The sequence below is a fragment of the Nanorana parkeri genome, unplaced genomic scaffold (genome assembly GCF_000935625.1).
Source record: "Nanorana parkeri isolate BGI_ZX_2015 unplaced genomic scaffold, ASM93562v1 scaffold457, whole genome shotgun sequence".
NCBI lineage: Eukaryota > Metazoa > Chordata > Amphibia > Anura > Dicroglossidae > Nanorana > Nanorana parkeri.
In genome coordinates this window covers 521,020-538,293 of record NW_017306725.1, presented here as the reverse complement: position 1 = coordinate 538,293, position 17,274 = coordinate 521,020, and the positions used below count along the sequence as shown (strand labels likewise).

The 17,274-nt window shown below is 40.4% G+C and overlaps 1 protein-coding gene across 1 annotated transcript in view; it reads right to left on the bottom strand.

Annotated features, from left to right (window-relative positions):
• The window catches only part of VWA8 (von Willebrand factor A domain containing 8), a 235,770-nt gene that overhangs the window by 129,998 nt on the left and 88,498 nt on the right, over positions 1-17,274 (bottom strand). The window contains 3 exon segments of the mRNA XM_018560480.1: positions 5,643-5,719; positions 11,728-11,799; positions 16,914-17,020. Coding sequence (XP_018415982.1) covers positions 5,643-5,719; positions 11,728-11,799; positions 16,914-17,020 — 256 coding nt within the window.

Here is a 17,274-nt window from a genome sequence, read left to right as displayed (position 1 = left end):
TTTCTTTCAGTTCATTAACGACCGGTGATGGGATAATCCAGTCATGAAGGTACAACAACCCTGGTCCGTGGAGGGATCAGTGCTCATTGAGTTACTGCTGTTGCTGGGTCTCTCGGGGTCCGAGGCAGACCCTCAACAGCAGATTAGGTGGTTAGCAATAGCTGATCGCTGTGATCACAGAGCCGTGATAGCCACTAAGCCGGATTGCAGCTCATTGTGTTGTGAATCTGTGAGCTGGCTTAGTCTGTTACAAACGAATACAAAGTATCTCTGAGGAGAATACTTGTGAGTATGCGCCCAAATACTCGGTATCAGTGCATCCCTACAAGTTACCTGTACAGGATAGCATATAACTATTTGTAAATCAATAATAGAGAAACCTTCAGTGCACAAAAATACTATATTTAAATGTATATTTGTTCTGGGTGCTGTTGTGTGAATCAACAGACAAAATTTATTACCTATTAAATACTGATGGTGGCACTAGGGAGCATGACAGGTGGCCTGTGTAAATCAGGGTATTGTCTTAAACTGATATTTTAATTAAGAGTAGTGGAGGTACAAAAAATCCATTAATGCTCAAAGGGTTATTTTTAAATGTAGCAGGAGTTACTGGTTTTTGTAATGAGGCTTGTCTGTAAGAAGAAAATAAATTGCAAGAAGATAAAAGATAATTATCTCTTCATTTGATTTTCAAAGATCTGGAAATAGCCATTTAAAAGCTAATGTCCCCAGCTGAAAAGGCAATATGGTGATGTGTTAACTACAGAAAAAAGAGCAACTACTCAGTGTTCATTGTGTCCCAGTTAGTTGTTTTTAGTGACAAGTGCACCTGCCACCTACACATAAATCAATTCACAGAAAAATATACAAAAACACATCATGTAACCTATACTTCCTAACCTTGACTTTCTATTACTGTTGATTCTATATGCCTACCACATTACATACCCTCCAAATTCAAGACATCTCTAAAAATTCAGTAATGGTGTTAAGCCAAGTACTATCTATAGCATGCTCAAAATGATTTTGTTATATTTCAAGTGCAGCATGCTGTGTTATTTAGAAATAAAGATTGTTTTTATAGTATACCATGAACAAAACATTTCATATACAAAAGACTGAAAAATATTACAATGGACTACAACATTTAAAAACGTGGCCCATTGATTTCTTTACTTCCTTGTACTGTATAATATTCCCTAACCGCAGAATAGCAAGGCACGCTCGGGGTACAGGCTTATCTGTACCTACCTTCCCTACCACTGCACTAGAGCTGTAGGAACCGTTCTCCGTTCTGGAAATTCTTCAAACCCTTAAGGCATTACCTTCGGGTAAGAGTCCTGGCCCAGATGGTCATACTGCAAAATTTTATAAGCAATTTAGAGATCTCCTAACCTTGTTACAACATGTTTCATTGTGATTTCTCCTTCATGGCCTTTCCCCAAACAGTCATAGGAAGGACCTGGCTCACTGCAGTAATTATCGTCTTTTTCCCTGATAAATGTTGATGTGAAGGTTTACACTACAATTTTGGCAAAGTGTTGGCAACTCATATCCTTGCCTTGCACAGACTTGCGTCCTTATGCCTTTTGTTGATCGATGCTGGAAAGGCATTTGACCACATGAGCTGAGCCTTTCTCAGGGGTTCACTACTTCATACAGTGTTTCCTCTGAAATTTGTGAATAAGATTATGGCCCTGTAATCTGGTCCCTCTGCTAGGGTGCGGTGAATGTACTGCTTTCAGCCCCTTTGGAAATTCATAACGGGACACGACAGGGGTGCCCCGTCTCAGTTTTTGTACGTATCAGTGATTGAGAGGATAGGTAATGCGATCCACGGCAGCGATTCAATACAGGAGCTCCACGTTAGTTCTCGCATTCATAAAATGGGGCTGGATGCCGATGGCTTATTGGTTTATTTGGCAAATGTGGTGGTGGGCATTCCTTCCTTGTTGCAGGAATTTAAGGTCTTTGGGGATCTCTCCAACTATTGGGTGAATTTGCATTAGAGTGAAATTCTGTATGTGCCCTTGTCTAAGGTTGATCGGGAGTATTTGTGATGATCCTTTTCTTTTAAATGGAAGTCCGATTGTATCACGTATTTGGGGGTACATATTTCTTCTAATTTGTTGAACCTTTACAATCTTAACTATGCACCGTTGCTGAAGGATATATAAGACACTCTTCACTCCTGGATGAACCTACAGCACACTTGGTTTGGCAGAATAGCTCTGTTTAAGATAAATCTGCTCTCTTGCAGTTTGTATTTATTTCAAACCCTTCCACTGGTTCTGGCAGCTTACTTTTTTCACCGACTGAAGATGGCGATATTGCACTTTGAAATGAGGGAACTGCTGAGAAAGGAAGAAGTGGGGTTGCCCTACCAGATGTTGAGACATTTTATAGGGAACACATTTGTCTCATATTGTAGACTGGTTCGATGCAAAGGACCCGGGACTCTGGAATTTGCTGGAGCAGGATCTTTCTCCAGTCCCTTTGTCAGCTTTACCATGGCTGCCGTCCTCTTTGCTTCTGAGTCCTTCTGACTTACCTTTTTTCCTCCCTTTGTCCGTAACAGTTTAGAAGTCTACTAAAACTGTGTACAAGTGTTATCCACCCCTTGTGGTCCTCTGACACCGGTGCTTAGTGATCCTGCTTTTCCTCCAAGGTCCTTCTGACTTACCTTTTTTCCTCCCTTTGTCTGTAACAGTTTAGAAGTCTATTAAAACTGTGTACAAGTGTTATCCACCCCTTGTGGTCCTCTGAGACCGGTGCTTAGTGATCCTGCTTTTCCTCCAAGGTGCAATGTACCTAGTTTTCTGACCTATGTCTATCAATGTTTTCATAATGTCACTGTGAAGTCTCTTTCTCAACTCTTCCACCCTAAGAAACCACAGCGTAGTTCCTGGTTTCAATACATTCAACTGACAAATTTTATAGCCGTGTTGGCCCAGGGACACCAGATCTATAGACTCCTGACCCAATTCTAAAAGCTTTACGCTTCAGGAGATGTACCTGCTCACCTTGTTTCTTCTCTCTATGGTTGCTTGATCACTCATGATGATCACCTGGGTGCATTGGAACAAAGAACTGAATACAGTCTTTACGGAAGACGACAGGCTTAGGGGTTTCTGTCCTACGCATAAATTATGAATGGCCTCCTCTATTCTGGAATGTAATTTCAAAATACTGACTCGTTGGCACCGTTCACCTTTTACCGTGCAGCAAATTCACCCTGAGAAGTTTGCCCTTTGTTGGCGGTGTCAAGTTGAGATTGCCTCTATGACCCATATCTGGCAGAGCTGTCCTTTAATCAAACCTTTTTGGCAAATGGTCTCACAAGTCTACACGCAGGTTACCCTTGTTCAACTTACTCCAGAGATGGCCCTGTTGTCCATTTTTCCAGGTTCAGCCTCTAAAATTAAGAAATCCCTACTCCATTTTTTTTATAAACGCAGCAAGAACCTTAATTTCTAGACACTAGAATTCTACTTTTATTCTCTCCGTGCAAGAATGGTCTGCAGAATTATGCCAACTTATGAGGTCGGAAAAACTAATAGCTCAGCGTACTGAACATTATGATTCTTTTAGGACTCTCTGGCTACCCTGGATTTTGTTTCTAGACTTTTTGTCTACACTGTGTATTTTGATTTTCTAGAAGTTTTGTAGTTCTCACATACAATAGGTTGACGCCTCTCCCCCTCCCTTCATTGTCCTACTATCTTTATTTCTTGGCCTTTTTCTGTTTTCCATTCCTGCTTTTTAATAGGAGTCTACTCCATGTGCACAAAAAAAGCAACAGTGTTCCAAGTGAGGATCTGGGTCTACTCCATGTGGTTGCATCCTGAACGTATGGCTGTCCCACCAAACAAACCTTAGCCACTTAGGAACGTATAGTCTTCTGTTGCTGGCGGAGTCTTAGTGCTTTACCCTTTGTATGTCTTCTGCTACTTAATTGACTCTTAGTCATGCTTAGAGTTTATTGGGCTGCTAAAATTAAAATGATTTATGTACCAAAACTAGGGGCATTGTTCTTAGGGGGTACGGGTGGTGTTTTATTTCCTTTTTTGGGCTCCTAGAAATTTCTTTTTTCTTCTTATTTTTTTTTTGTTTGTTGTTCATGTGTTCTTTCTGTTTTTTTCTAGTCTGTATGTAGTTGTTTTGTTTAGTAAAAACTGATTCCGTGAAAAAAATAAAATGTGGCACATGTAAACACAGCCTAAATAACTGGAGACTAAAAGGCATAACAATTTTACACATAGCAGAAAGATAAATAAACATACGTATGTGGTTCATTTGAAAACAGCATTATGATACAGCTCAATCATCTTTTACAGATATAAACAAGTAGCATTTGGACCTTACTAGGGACAAAAGATCTATGAAATATTAACTACTGCTCCCTAGCAAAGTGCAATCAATACATTTTTAATGCTCACTGTAATAAGTCTCTAAGATATAAAATTATTTTCTTGTGTAGTAAGGAGTAAGATGGTAAGGAAGGCCCTGCCCGTGAGAGCTTACAATCTAATCGATCTTAATGGGAAAGCACATGTGTGGGAGGAGTCTTATGTAAATAGCAACTTTTGCTGTCCTGCATGCTGTATTCTGCATGAGTAAAACTAAACCTTACTAAGTCACTGTTCTAGAGACTGCATACCGCATACAAGTCAGGGACTCAATGCGTCTATCAAAGCCTAAACAAACATGTTTTGCTTTGTGAGACTCCCTACTGCAACAGTTATGTACTGTCCGCAAACATCCCTTTAGTTGAGTGAATCCATCCTATTTATTGTAGTCATTGAAATACCACTATTATCATAAACAAAAAAGTATAATATATGCATTGTATGAAAAGTGTTACTAATACTGATTAAAGCTATGTCTGTAACAGTTTCCATACACCCACTAAAAAGAACTTTATAACATGTATTATGTTGCTTTGCTGTGCAGCCTGAAGCTTTACAGGCAAAGCTCCTGAATGTGAAAGGTGTAAACAGAATGACAGTAGATGGCTTTCTTCACAAGATCTGAGAGAAGATTGCCATCAGCTAGTTGCCATTTCTACGGATTACTAAAGGCTTAGGGGAAATTGCTTTAATTTATCTCAGTCTTCACAACAGCTTTACTAGATACAGTGTGCATTACAGTGTGCTCTCTGTAGCATACTTTAATACAAATGTGTTGCTTGCTGAATATTGACAGGCTGATTTTTTTTTTCACAACTAGAAGTGGTATGCTTACAATGCCGATACACTGATTTTTCAAAACTAATAGTACAGATTAAACACAAGCCAGCATCTGAAAGGTTTTGTCATAATCAATATCTCTAAAAATCTCTGTGACCAATTAGCAAGCCACCCCATATCTCAATGAAAAAAAAAATGACCCTCTCAACCAACAAGCTCTTTAGACAGATGCCTCCAGAGTCTGAATGAAAAGCGCTGTAGGACCAATGAACTGGATAATGACAAGTTGAAAAGGAGAGATCCGGCAGTCTGTGGACACCATCAGTAGTATAAAGATTTTATAATGTGTTAAAAACAGTTGGACAGTTTTGTGAGGTCAAAATATCATGGATGCCATGCTAGTGGTAGTGCTGAACATTACATAATAACCTCAATAGCTGTTGTACTCACCTGTGTAACTGTAAATATTCCCGTGGTCGATTTAATAAATGAAGAAATCTATCAACTATCTTGTTCTTTCCAACTCCCTGTTTATAAAGAAGTAGAAAAGTTACTTATCATTCATGACATAAGACACATTTGCAAAACATATCTATTTAAGAGATTCTGTCACAGCTGCCAAATCAGTGACGGTAGCTACCATTTTGCTAACATGAAACATTGTCTTTAAAGCACAAGTTTTTTATACATTTCAAAAGAACCATTTCCATAGACTTGAAAAGACAAATGTAGGCCAGCAAAGCACAGCATTTTCTTATAGGGTCAATGAACCAAATATTAAATTGTAGTTAGTTGTGGAGCATGTTGGGCTGAGTCAGCTTCTGGATTTTAATGTCTTGGATACTCTGTCAGTGAGACGTGCCATAGTTTCTTAATCTATTTATGTGCAACTGGAAGCATTCCCCAACCTTTGGGTGCTCCAGTTCTTTAGGGTCTATGCTCTGTAATATAAAATAAATATGAAATCCAACAAGAAGAGTGTGACTAATGGCCAAAGCAGGTGTGCTCACCTGAAAACTCAAACACAGAAAGCTCATTACTTATAACAGAGTCCTTGAGAGAAATTGATAAGCGATAAGAAAGAGATAAAGATAAGACATAGGAAATTGCCAGGTGGTATAAAGTGGTCCAAAAAAACCCGCTAGGAGGCAGTTTGTCATCTGCCCTTTGTTACTCTAGCAACTCTACTAGTAGTACTACAGTCTACTACAGTGTACACTCCTGGCACATTCCCACCATCTGTAAAACCAGCTTGTATGTATTGTAGAGATAAAGCAATAATTTTGCCACTTTATAGATCACTGGTTCCGCCTCATCTGGAGTATGCGGTCCAGTTTTGGTCACCAATCCACAGAATGGATGTCCTTGAGCTGGAGAGAATCCAGAGAGGGGCAACCAAACTAATTAGGGGGCTGGAGGATCACAGCTATGAAACAAGGTCCTAAATGTAATCTTGTTCATGCTAGAAGTGAGACGATTAAGAGGGGACATGATTTTGATGTACAAAATGTTTGGTGCTGATGGCAACATCAGCAATAAACCTTTTACTGTAAACTCCATAACAAAGACCAGAAGCCACCACCTAAAATTGGTGGAGAAAAGATTTAATCAAAAAGGGCGTGGAAGCTTCTTTTCAGTTAGATCAGTTAAATTTTGGAACTCTCTGCCACAAGCAGGAGTATCAGCAGAGAGTATTGAATAATTCAAAAAGCATTTAGATACCTTCCTCAGAGACCGTAACATACAGGGGTACAGGTACTCTTAAAAACAAGATCACACAGGGACTTGTGTACACATATACACACGCACAATCACACACACAAAGGTTGAACAAGTATGCACCCTGAAAGAAGTAAAGTTTCACTCTACAGCATCTACCACAACATGAAATACCAGCCCCTGAAACTATTTTGTTAGCATGGGATCATTCTGGTAGCACTTCTACATGAACCTGGAATGACTCTTTCTAACATGCCATAGCAGTTGCTCAGCCACTGGTAACAAAATAGAATTATGACCCTTGGGATAAGTTAACAATTCCTGCTCAAAAATGTGTTTCTGAGCTTATGATATGGTGACCTGATTCTCATATAGTACTGCAGCATGGGGGTCTGCAGCATGGGGGTACTGTGATTCTTGTTTAGGGCCCCTTTTTGGTTAAACTAGCCTGTTTACCATGAATCATCTTGGTTTGAGAGACAACTATCCTAAATAACTTGTTTCTTTAATTTAACGTTTGACAGTTTTATTTAAGTGCACTACTGTACATTTGATACAAAATAAAATAATAATGTCTTACTATATTTTTGTGTTCACATATTGCCCCAGTATTGGAAAATCATATAATGTGCATTAGTAAGGTTTAGGAAAATGTACAAGTAATAGGACATCATTTTGAGCGTCTTTACCGTCCTGTGTTTTAAAAAAACCATTAACATAATAAATAGCGTTATCCTGGGAAAATACATGCATTTGGTCTCTGAAGTCCCCTTCTTAACATGCACTTTTCTGGCAAAGTATGATAATGTCCTTTAAATGGGATTGAATATTTAAATTAAGCCTGTGAAATCCTTACATTTTGTTGATGCACTCATTTAATTACCGAGAGTGAGACAGAAGCTGAGACAGAAGCTTAAATGCTTATTTGTTCCAACTTGAACACTGCATTATTGCTTACTCACAAAAAGTATGTAATTTATCATTAATCTAAAGAATAACAACAGATTTTGAAAGAGAAAGAAAAGTAAAAAAGGATTCTCCTACTAACTGTAGAATCCTTTCTTGAATGGCAAAAACAGAGATCTGGCCCTTGATGGTATTAAGGACAAAACAGTGGTCCAGACCCAACTGCTCTGCCCTTACAAAGAAACTCTTGGGGTGAAAGTCTTTGGAAAGTCTTAAATCAGCAGAGCTAAGAAAAGTCAATCCTCCTAGGAAAGTAGGAAAAGGCATGCTGGTAGTAGGAGGGATTATCCTAGGGCTGACCTACAGATTTTTTGTTTGCTGGTGTCAAGTCCTTTTGTAGGTGGCAGTATAACCGGAAGGTTTAAGATTTTCTGTATTCCTCAATGGATGAGAAAGAAAACATATATTAGCACATAAACACTGTAGGGGAATTTCTCAAAACTGGAGCAGACAAAATCTGGAGCAGATTTGCACTGCAACCAATAAGCTTCTCTGTCTCATTTTCAAATCTTACCTGAGCAAACTGAAAAGAGATGTTGATTGGTTACCATGGGCAACTGCTCCAGATTCTGTCTGCTCCAGTTTTGATAAATTCCCCGTGTATGTGCTATGGTCCAACAGGATGCAGGTTCCTATTGTAGGACTGCATAGGTCACAGTCTTCTAATCTAGTTCAGTAAGATCTAGGAACAGCAAATACAACAAATAGTACAGGAAGACACAAAGGAATAAGGTAAACTTTCCTAGACCACTCGTTGCAGTAGGTTGTACCCAGCGAATAAAAGAATAACTGCCCAAATGTATTCTGGTAGAAATTCAGCTTAATTTACACGGTACAGTGCTGTAGAATGCACAAAAAATGACAACATTTTTACCAGAAATACATTTTGGCATCATTTATCCTACGGCACTATTCAATACACTAATTTAAAAAAATGTATGCATAAATGTACACATTAATATTTAATATGGTACAAAACAGAGACTGCAATAAATACTGCATGGAATAATGTGCAGCAATAACATTACTAAACCCAGCTAGTAATGGTACTTAGATACTAAAGAAAAAACTGTTTAAAATAATATACAACTCCATTACGTGCTATTTGTATCTAAAATGGCCACATGGTGTATTCCTTTCATAATTTTATACAAATGACTATCCTTTCTGTTAGGGATGCACCGATACTGGGCATTTTCACGAGTACTTGTACTCGTGAAAACGCCCTGATACTAAGCGATAATACCGGCGCTTTAAATGTTTAAACACGAGCGGCTTCCTGAGGTCCAGTGCTTGCTGGGGACCTCAAGTAGCCTGCTGGGGACCTCGCAGTGGCTGTCTTTTCCAGCGCCACTCCGGCCGCACATTTCCTCCTCCTCCTTCCCGCCAGCAGCACTCGCCTGAGCAGTCATGGGGAGACCCGGAACAGCCCTGGTGAGACCCACATGCAGCCCTGGTGAGATTGCACAGCCATGGTGAGACCCATACATAGCCTGGTGAGACCGCACAGCCCTGGTGAGACTGCACAGCCCTGGTGAGACCGCACAGCCATGGTGAGACCCACATGCAGCCCTTGTGAGACCCATACACAGCCCTGGTGAGACCCATACACAGCCCTGGTGAGACCGCACAGCCATGGTGAGACCCACATGCAGCCCTTGTGAGACCCACATGCAGCCCTTGTGAGACCCATACACAGCCCTGGTGAGACCAATACACAGCCCAGGTGAGACCGCACAGCCATGATGAGACCCTTATGCAGCCCTGGTGAGACCCGCATGCAGCCCTTGTGAGACCCATACACAGCCCTGGTGAGTCCACATGAAGTCCTGGGTGAGACCGCACGCAGGCGTGGTGAGGCCGCACGCAGCCCTGGTGAGACCGCACGCATCCCTGGTGAGACCGCACGCAGCCCTGGTGAGACCGCACGCAGCCCTGGTGAGACTGCACGCAGCCCTGCAAATCCTCCCAGCCCAGGTAAGCAACACAGAGTATGTTGCTTAATATTAATCTGCATTGCTGTATAATGGATTTCTTGGATTTATAGTCCTCTATAGCTGGTGGTATTCAGCATTGCTGTATAATGTGTTGGTGGGATTTGTAGTTCTCTATAGCTGGTGTTATTCTGCATTGTTGTATACTGCATTGCTAGTCCCTCCTAAAATTCCTACCACACCATAAGGGTCTGGTATGACTTTAGGGGGAAACCCCACCATTTTTTTCCAATGGGATCCCTCCTAACATTCCTACCAGACCTAAAGCGGCATGTATTGTTTGGGAGGGGGAACCGCACGCTTTTTTTGTTTTTCTTTACAAATGTAATTTTTTCTGCAGCAGGTTCTATACATCGTACAGATGTGCCACTTTGCAGGCAGTTTAAGGGGACCCCCCAGGTATGATATTTAAAGGAATTTTTCATTTTTATTGTTTCACTTTAAAAGATGTTAAAATCACTGCTCCTTTAAAAACTGTGTTTTTTTTTCATTATTTATTTTTTATTGGTTCATGTCCCCAAGGGCAGTACCCGAATCCCCATACACTTTTTATAGCCAATAACTTGCATATAAGGCTTCCAAATGGGGACATTTGATTTTCAAAGTTCTAGCCCCATAGACTTGCATTGAGTTTAAATTCGAACTTTTTCCATATTCTAAAGTTCAAATTCGAACCGACGGCAACATCTACAAATCTAAAGCTATCATGGAAAAACTTCACTCACTCATTTGAGCTTAATCAAAGCCAAAGGCGTCTGCTACATACAGTTCTGCAGGGGAAGGAGCTATAATGGGACTGACTCACAGCACAGGGGACCTGAAAGAAGCAGGGCATGTGACTAGAGGAGCACTGGAGAGACTCAGGGAAAGCAGGTCCACTACAAAGGGTACCAAAGAAAGACAGTGTGTTGAATTAGAAGTACCTGGCCATTCAAGCGGAGAGCAAAATGGTGTGTTCATAACATTCAAATTGATTGTTCAAAAACCCTAGATTAAAAAACAAAAGGCCTAGGCAGGTAAACAGTGTCAGCTTTATTCTTCTAGTGCGAACATATTCTGTTACTTTGTGCAGACTAAGTAAAAGATGCAAAGGTTTCACTTGTTAAAGCTAACATGACATACTGCATACAAGTTGTGTGGGTGCGTGTAAGGTAAGCATTTATTCACAGGCACATCAGACAATCTGTCTGCTATGGCAGATGAACATCCAGTAAGCTGTATGAATCAATTTAGGTTTTACAGAGCACTGCATCTGGGACACATTTACTTTGAGATAATGCTAAAACATAAAATAAGTGATTCTACTCTGTTTAAATTGTCCTCCAGGCTGTCCCATCATAATTCCCTACATTTGAGCAAAGAATCCAGTGACATCAATAAAACCTACATTTAGCTGCTATGCTGCTTCTTAGTAGCACAAGTTTGAGGATGAGAACAGGTATTACATAATACTGTACTATGCACTGGGTCTTCGGACCGTTTGCTAGATCAAAGAGCAGTGAAGTCATCTAAAGTTCACATACAGAAGTTACAAGACTTGGGTATGAAGGAAGCTAAATTGTAAGTTTCAATCAATGGGCATGCTCTTGCTAGTTCTAATCATGGGCCTTCTTTAGCCTACAGTTGCAGCTAGAGATGAATAAAGGGGGCTATAAACCGTTCAATCTTGGAAAGTGACACAGGCAATCTGAATCAATCTAAACTTACAACAATGAAACAAGGATCAGAATACACTAGGGGGTTGCTAGAGTCAATAATAAGCACTTTGTTAACTCTTGTTGCACACAGATTTATCAACTTTCTGGGAAACCATTGTGTAAAATGAATGCTTCTGTAAACATCAAAAGCAAACTCACCTGATTTCCCACCAGCAATAAATGTTCACCAAGAAGAAAATCTTTCAGCATGTCTTCCATAACCCTCATGTGCTGCAAGTACAAAATATATAAAGTTTATAATGCACATCTTAGAAAAGGACCCTTTATCGTAAAGGGTAACACATTAGAAAATGTACCAACAGCAATGTACAACTATTAACTGCTTTAGCTACTCTGACCACAAGAGCTTATCACTGCAATTTGCACTTTCTTCTTATGTTTCTTTCCATAGCATATAACATATCAATGAATAAACGAAACCTGTCATCATGGAAAAAAAACATTACAGTGAAAAGCATTGGTACAGGAACAGTCTTCTTAACACATCTATTACAAAAGAAACTTTTTATGCTTACCAACAACAGATCTCATGCATTCATCTGCTGCTACAATTTCACCATGGCAGATTCTCTAAACCAAATCATCACTACTGACTTGAAAGGTAAAGGTGAATAACTGTGGGAGTTATTCACAAAGCTGCCTGAAGGCAGCCGAGTAAATAACCAGGCTGAAGTGAAGTGAGCCAAACAACATTCAGCTATTCACTACGGCTGATTTCAGCCGTACATCGGCTGAAATCAGCCATACATTGGCTGCCTTCGGCTGCACTTTGGTCAGCCGAAGTGCAGAAGGACTTCGACATCTGGATCGGCTGAGCTGAAGCACCGGCAGCTCACACACTGCCGTTCGCCCCTATTCACATGGGGCTGAACGGCAGTAAGTGAATAGCCGATGTGCTGCCAGGCGACATTCAGCTTGGCTATTCTGCTCGGTACCTCTGCGGTACCGAGCAAAATTGCAAATCAATGAAAAGTGTTTTTTAAAAAAGTTTAAAAAAATATTTTTTAAAATGTAAATAAAAATTAATTTAAAAAACAATTGGGCGGAGCTAGCAATGACAGCTAGCTCCGCCCAACTGTTTCCTATTGGCCTGCACCTTCTAGAGTGTTCTAGCAGGTCCCAGCCAATAACTGGGCGGAGCCGGGCCATGACGTCACGGCCGGCTCCACCCAGTTGTTATTGTTTAAGGATGATCTGTCATTACAACTGGGGGAAGGCAGCACGTGACATTATGGCTGGCTCCGTTCAGCTGTCATTTGCGGGGTGAAAGGCCGGCCTTCGGCAGGCTGTTCGCCCTGCTTTGGGTGTCAATGCGGCTCAGTCCAGCCGAAAGCATATGCCTTCGGCTCAGCTGAGCCGCTCGGCCGCTGTACGGGCTATAGAGAATAGCCCATACCGCAGCCCTTCGGTTCAACTGAACCGAGGGGCTCTGGCGGGCCAAAGAGAGCCGAAGGATCAGCCGAAGCTACAGCTGGATCCTTCAGCTCCCACGTGAATAACACTCTATATATTTATTGAAATATAGAAACAAGTTCATGTTTTCCCCATACTGTGCAATATTAATGCCAATACATTAAAGTGAACCTACATCCAAGAACAGACATTCTAAATACTGGAGCTTACCAGCTCTTAGATATGGTGGCTACTTTATTTTTTTCTTCAGGCTTTTCTATTTCAAGTTCAGCTGGAATTCTTGCTAGTAACACGTTTCCTGACCTAATGTGACAACACTTACTCACAATATTGTATCAATGGAGGAACAGCGCTGCCGCATTAGTACAGGGTGTGAGAGCACTACAGTAAACCTCCCCCTTCTCCATTATATGGGGAAAGTGCTTTGTAGTCCAAAGAGAGAACATTGGGAGCAACGCAACCTGATAACAGTCAGCACAGGGAGATAGCACAAGACGTCATCAGCTCACAAGATTTCTGTATGAGTAAGTTGTACTCTTTTGGACTGCTGAAAGCCACCATAAGCATGGCTTACCCATAGGAATGAATGAGGCCGTAGCACACGTGCACTAGAAGGAAGCCCTGGCGGGAACATTTTCACTGGAAAGGCTGCTCGACTGGTAGGCTGGGCTGCAAAGCAAGGAACCCTAGATTGAGGAGGAACGTAAGTATTTGAGATGCTGCAATTTAGGGAGTGAGAGGAATTATTTAAAGACAGTTATTCAGTAGGTTCAATTGTCCTTTATTGACCAAAATCTGTGACAATTACATTTCAGATTTGGTAATAATTTGAGTGCTAATTAAAAAAAGTAAGACTTTGCGATCTAGGTGCATTACCAAATATGCCAAATATATATTAATAGTTTATTTAAAGGAGAACTATGAGGCGAGTGAAAATCACTCAGCCTCATAGTTATAGCCGACGTGTGACAATGAAACTGTCACATGTCGGCTCAATAGATCGGGAAGTGAGAGAACACATACCGTCGCTCGCTCACTTCTCGATCCTGTCCCTGCAGAGAGCTGTGACTGTCACTCACGGCTCCCTGCAGGGATTCCCCCCTCCCCTGTCCGATCCTCCAGCGCTGACTGGCGGAACGGACGGGGGAGGGGGCGGGTACAGCTGGCTCTGCCTCTAGATAGGCAGCGCCAGCTGTCACTCACGCAGCTGGGTGGATCCAGACAGTAATGTCGGGATTCGTCCCGGTTGCGGCGTCTCAGTATACCGCGAGCTGCAGCTCGTGGTATACTGAGCTTTGGGTGACGGGAGGACGCTAGTTTGTGTCCTCCCGTTACCCTTAGGAGAACTATGGGGAAAAGCCCTGACCCCATAGTTCTCCTTTAAAGCAAAAATAAAAGAAGTTATGTGAGTCACATATGCAAAATTATACTCCATAGGGATTGATATAAGGACTGCTTTATCCTATAAGCAATATCCAAATTAGAATGTCTGCAATTAAAAAATGTTCACTAAATCTGGCCTAAAAGCCCAAGTTGTAGGTGAAGCACAGTGCAATGCATTTTATTCCCCACGCTGTTGAGAAAAATGTGTCACTAATTACAAGTAGCAAGATGCCGCCAAAATGTGAGCTGACCCACTTCCCTCTTGTTGCTGTGTGTTGTATTACCTTGAGGACAATATCACGCTCAGATAAACAAATTAGTAGGCTTAGCTGCTTGCATATATATTGAAAAACTAATCTCTATGTGACTGATGCACAAAATGCAGTGGTTTTGTATGTGTCCCTCCACCCCCTCAGTTTTATCTCAAGCCAAGTGATGCTTTCAGTGGAGGAACAAGAAACAGGTCATGTGGAAGTAGGTCAACCAAAGTCCTTAGAAAAATAGTGCTTGTCAGTGCTGATGAGACTTGGCTACCCACTGTATAAGTGATTTAACATCATTCATCACAATCAACAAGTTATTACCTGTGCCAATAAGAAAAAACCCTCCATTTTTCTCTGAGCATTGGAGAATCTGCACGACTGCACATCTTAGGAAATTTCGAGACATTAAGCTTAAGGCTTTTTGATCCAAATGAATATTCTATCAATCTTACTGTTTTTTTTCTCTTTATTTGAAGTCATATTAAGTGTATTTCTAGAAACAGTTGCATCTGATTAATGTAATGCAGACATTGCAGACATCCGTGATATCTAAACAAATGCTGTAACATGAGCATTTTATTGCTATCTTTTTCATGCAAATATAGTGCACGTAAGATATATATTAAGACAGATATTCAAAGGAAAACTTCAAAATAATGTTTTTATATCTAAACAGTTCAATTTGGAAAATCTAATTGTATGTTCTAAAAAAATAACTATTGTCTTACTGTTTTTAGGGTCTATTTAGGTCTAACAGTCACTTGGATAGAGTCCCTTAAAAAATCCATCATGTATGTTGTGGTTGACAGGTTTGCCAGGGAAAGTCATTTGCTTAGTAAAGGCAGGCAGTATAGGAAGAGGTACAATATTTTTTACAATACATTTGCCACATTTATAGTGGCGATGTGCAAATGTATACTGCACTTCTGAAGCCTCTAAAGTATAATCAAAGCCAACATTAGGGAGACTTCCTTTACTTCCTGTCTTGTAGAATCAACAGGAAGTGAAAAGATAACTTTCCAATGTCAAGATATCCTTCACAAGATGAGGTGTCTCCATTGGATCCTATACTACTATGCTGGTGGCAACTCAAAATGTTGGATTTGCCCTCACTTTCATTCCTGGTGACATTGGTGATCAGGACAGTAAGAGAATAAATCTAGGTACAAACAGATCGAATTTCTGCCAATTCAACAGGAATCATTGACATTTGATCTGTGGGTGGCCCTATCTCCTTCACAAAATTCGACCATTAGATCAACTTTTGTCGAAGGGACATGCTAGAAAATTGTCAGGCGAACAGTGCTTGCTGCCAATCAATTGTTCAGGTATTCTCACAGTGGTGTGTGACGCTGTCAGAATACAATGTAAAAAGCAGGAGATTAATTCATCCACACTGTGTGTGTATCCAGATTAAACCTCCCTAACGGGGGCCCACACAGCAATATAAACCTGACAGTGGTTCCATCAGCTCATCACTATCCTAATCTAAAATATTTTACCTCTAATCATACTTCAATTTCTGATTTTCAACAGAAAATGTCCAGCTGTGTCAGCAATAAACTGCTTTTTATATATTAAAACGTATGCAACACAACAGGTTCTGCATGAGTTTATGGCCCTTAGACTTCATAATCAGGTATTGGTTAAAGTGTATTGTCACTTTTGCAGCCGAGTTGGGATAACACCTTTATTATTTGTTACATTTTCTATTCACATAGCAAAAGCTAAAAAAAATATTAAAAAACACTTCTTGCAGTTTAAATTGCTTTTACTTGGGTTAAGATTTTTTGGGGGCTTCTTACGGGTTAAATTTCTACTTGCTTCTCTTTCTTTTGTAATATTAGGAGGGTCTGTGAGGGGTGAGGGTCTGTGAGGTGTGAGGGTCTGCTCCATTGTATGTTATTGAAATTAGTGAAAGAAACACAATACTCAAATTTCAGTCCTAAGTCTTTCTATAAGGACAGAAAACTGTGATGGTGCTCAGAAAAGAACCTGGAATCAGCCATGTTGCCTGCTGCAAATAAATATATATTCTTCTATATGCTGTTTGAATAGATACACCTTACAAATATTTATTTGACTGCAAAAGTGAAAATATGCTTTAAGGGAGTAATCAGACCTATTTTCAAGTGGATTTTCAATATGTGGATCAACACAATAAAAATAAGCAATGAGTGAAAAGTGACATTCATGATTATAGAGTTATACACTGTATACTACATACACACCACATGCATGGACTGCATGGACATTACTACACACCTGAGAGTTCTCATAGAACAGGATGTCTGGAACTTTCATCTTCTCATTTGTATTAAATACTGGTACAGTCACACTTCCAAGCCTTAGTATGCCCGATTTTATTTCATCTAAAAAACAATGCATTAGTAGTCTGTTAACCCAATGTTTATCAATTGATACACATGGTCTCATATTTACAGTAGAACTGTATTCAAAATAATAGAAAAAATAAGCAATGAGCATCAAAGCTCCAGATAAGCGAAAAGCGATACTCCAGATGGTGATGTTCAAATGGCACCTTTTGGGTTTTTTTTAAATCACTTGAGGTCCGCAGCAACAAGATCTACCTGTCATAATTGCTGGCTCTGTTGCACCTATCTTG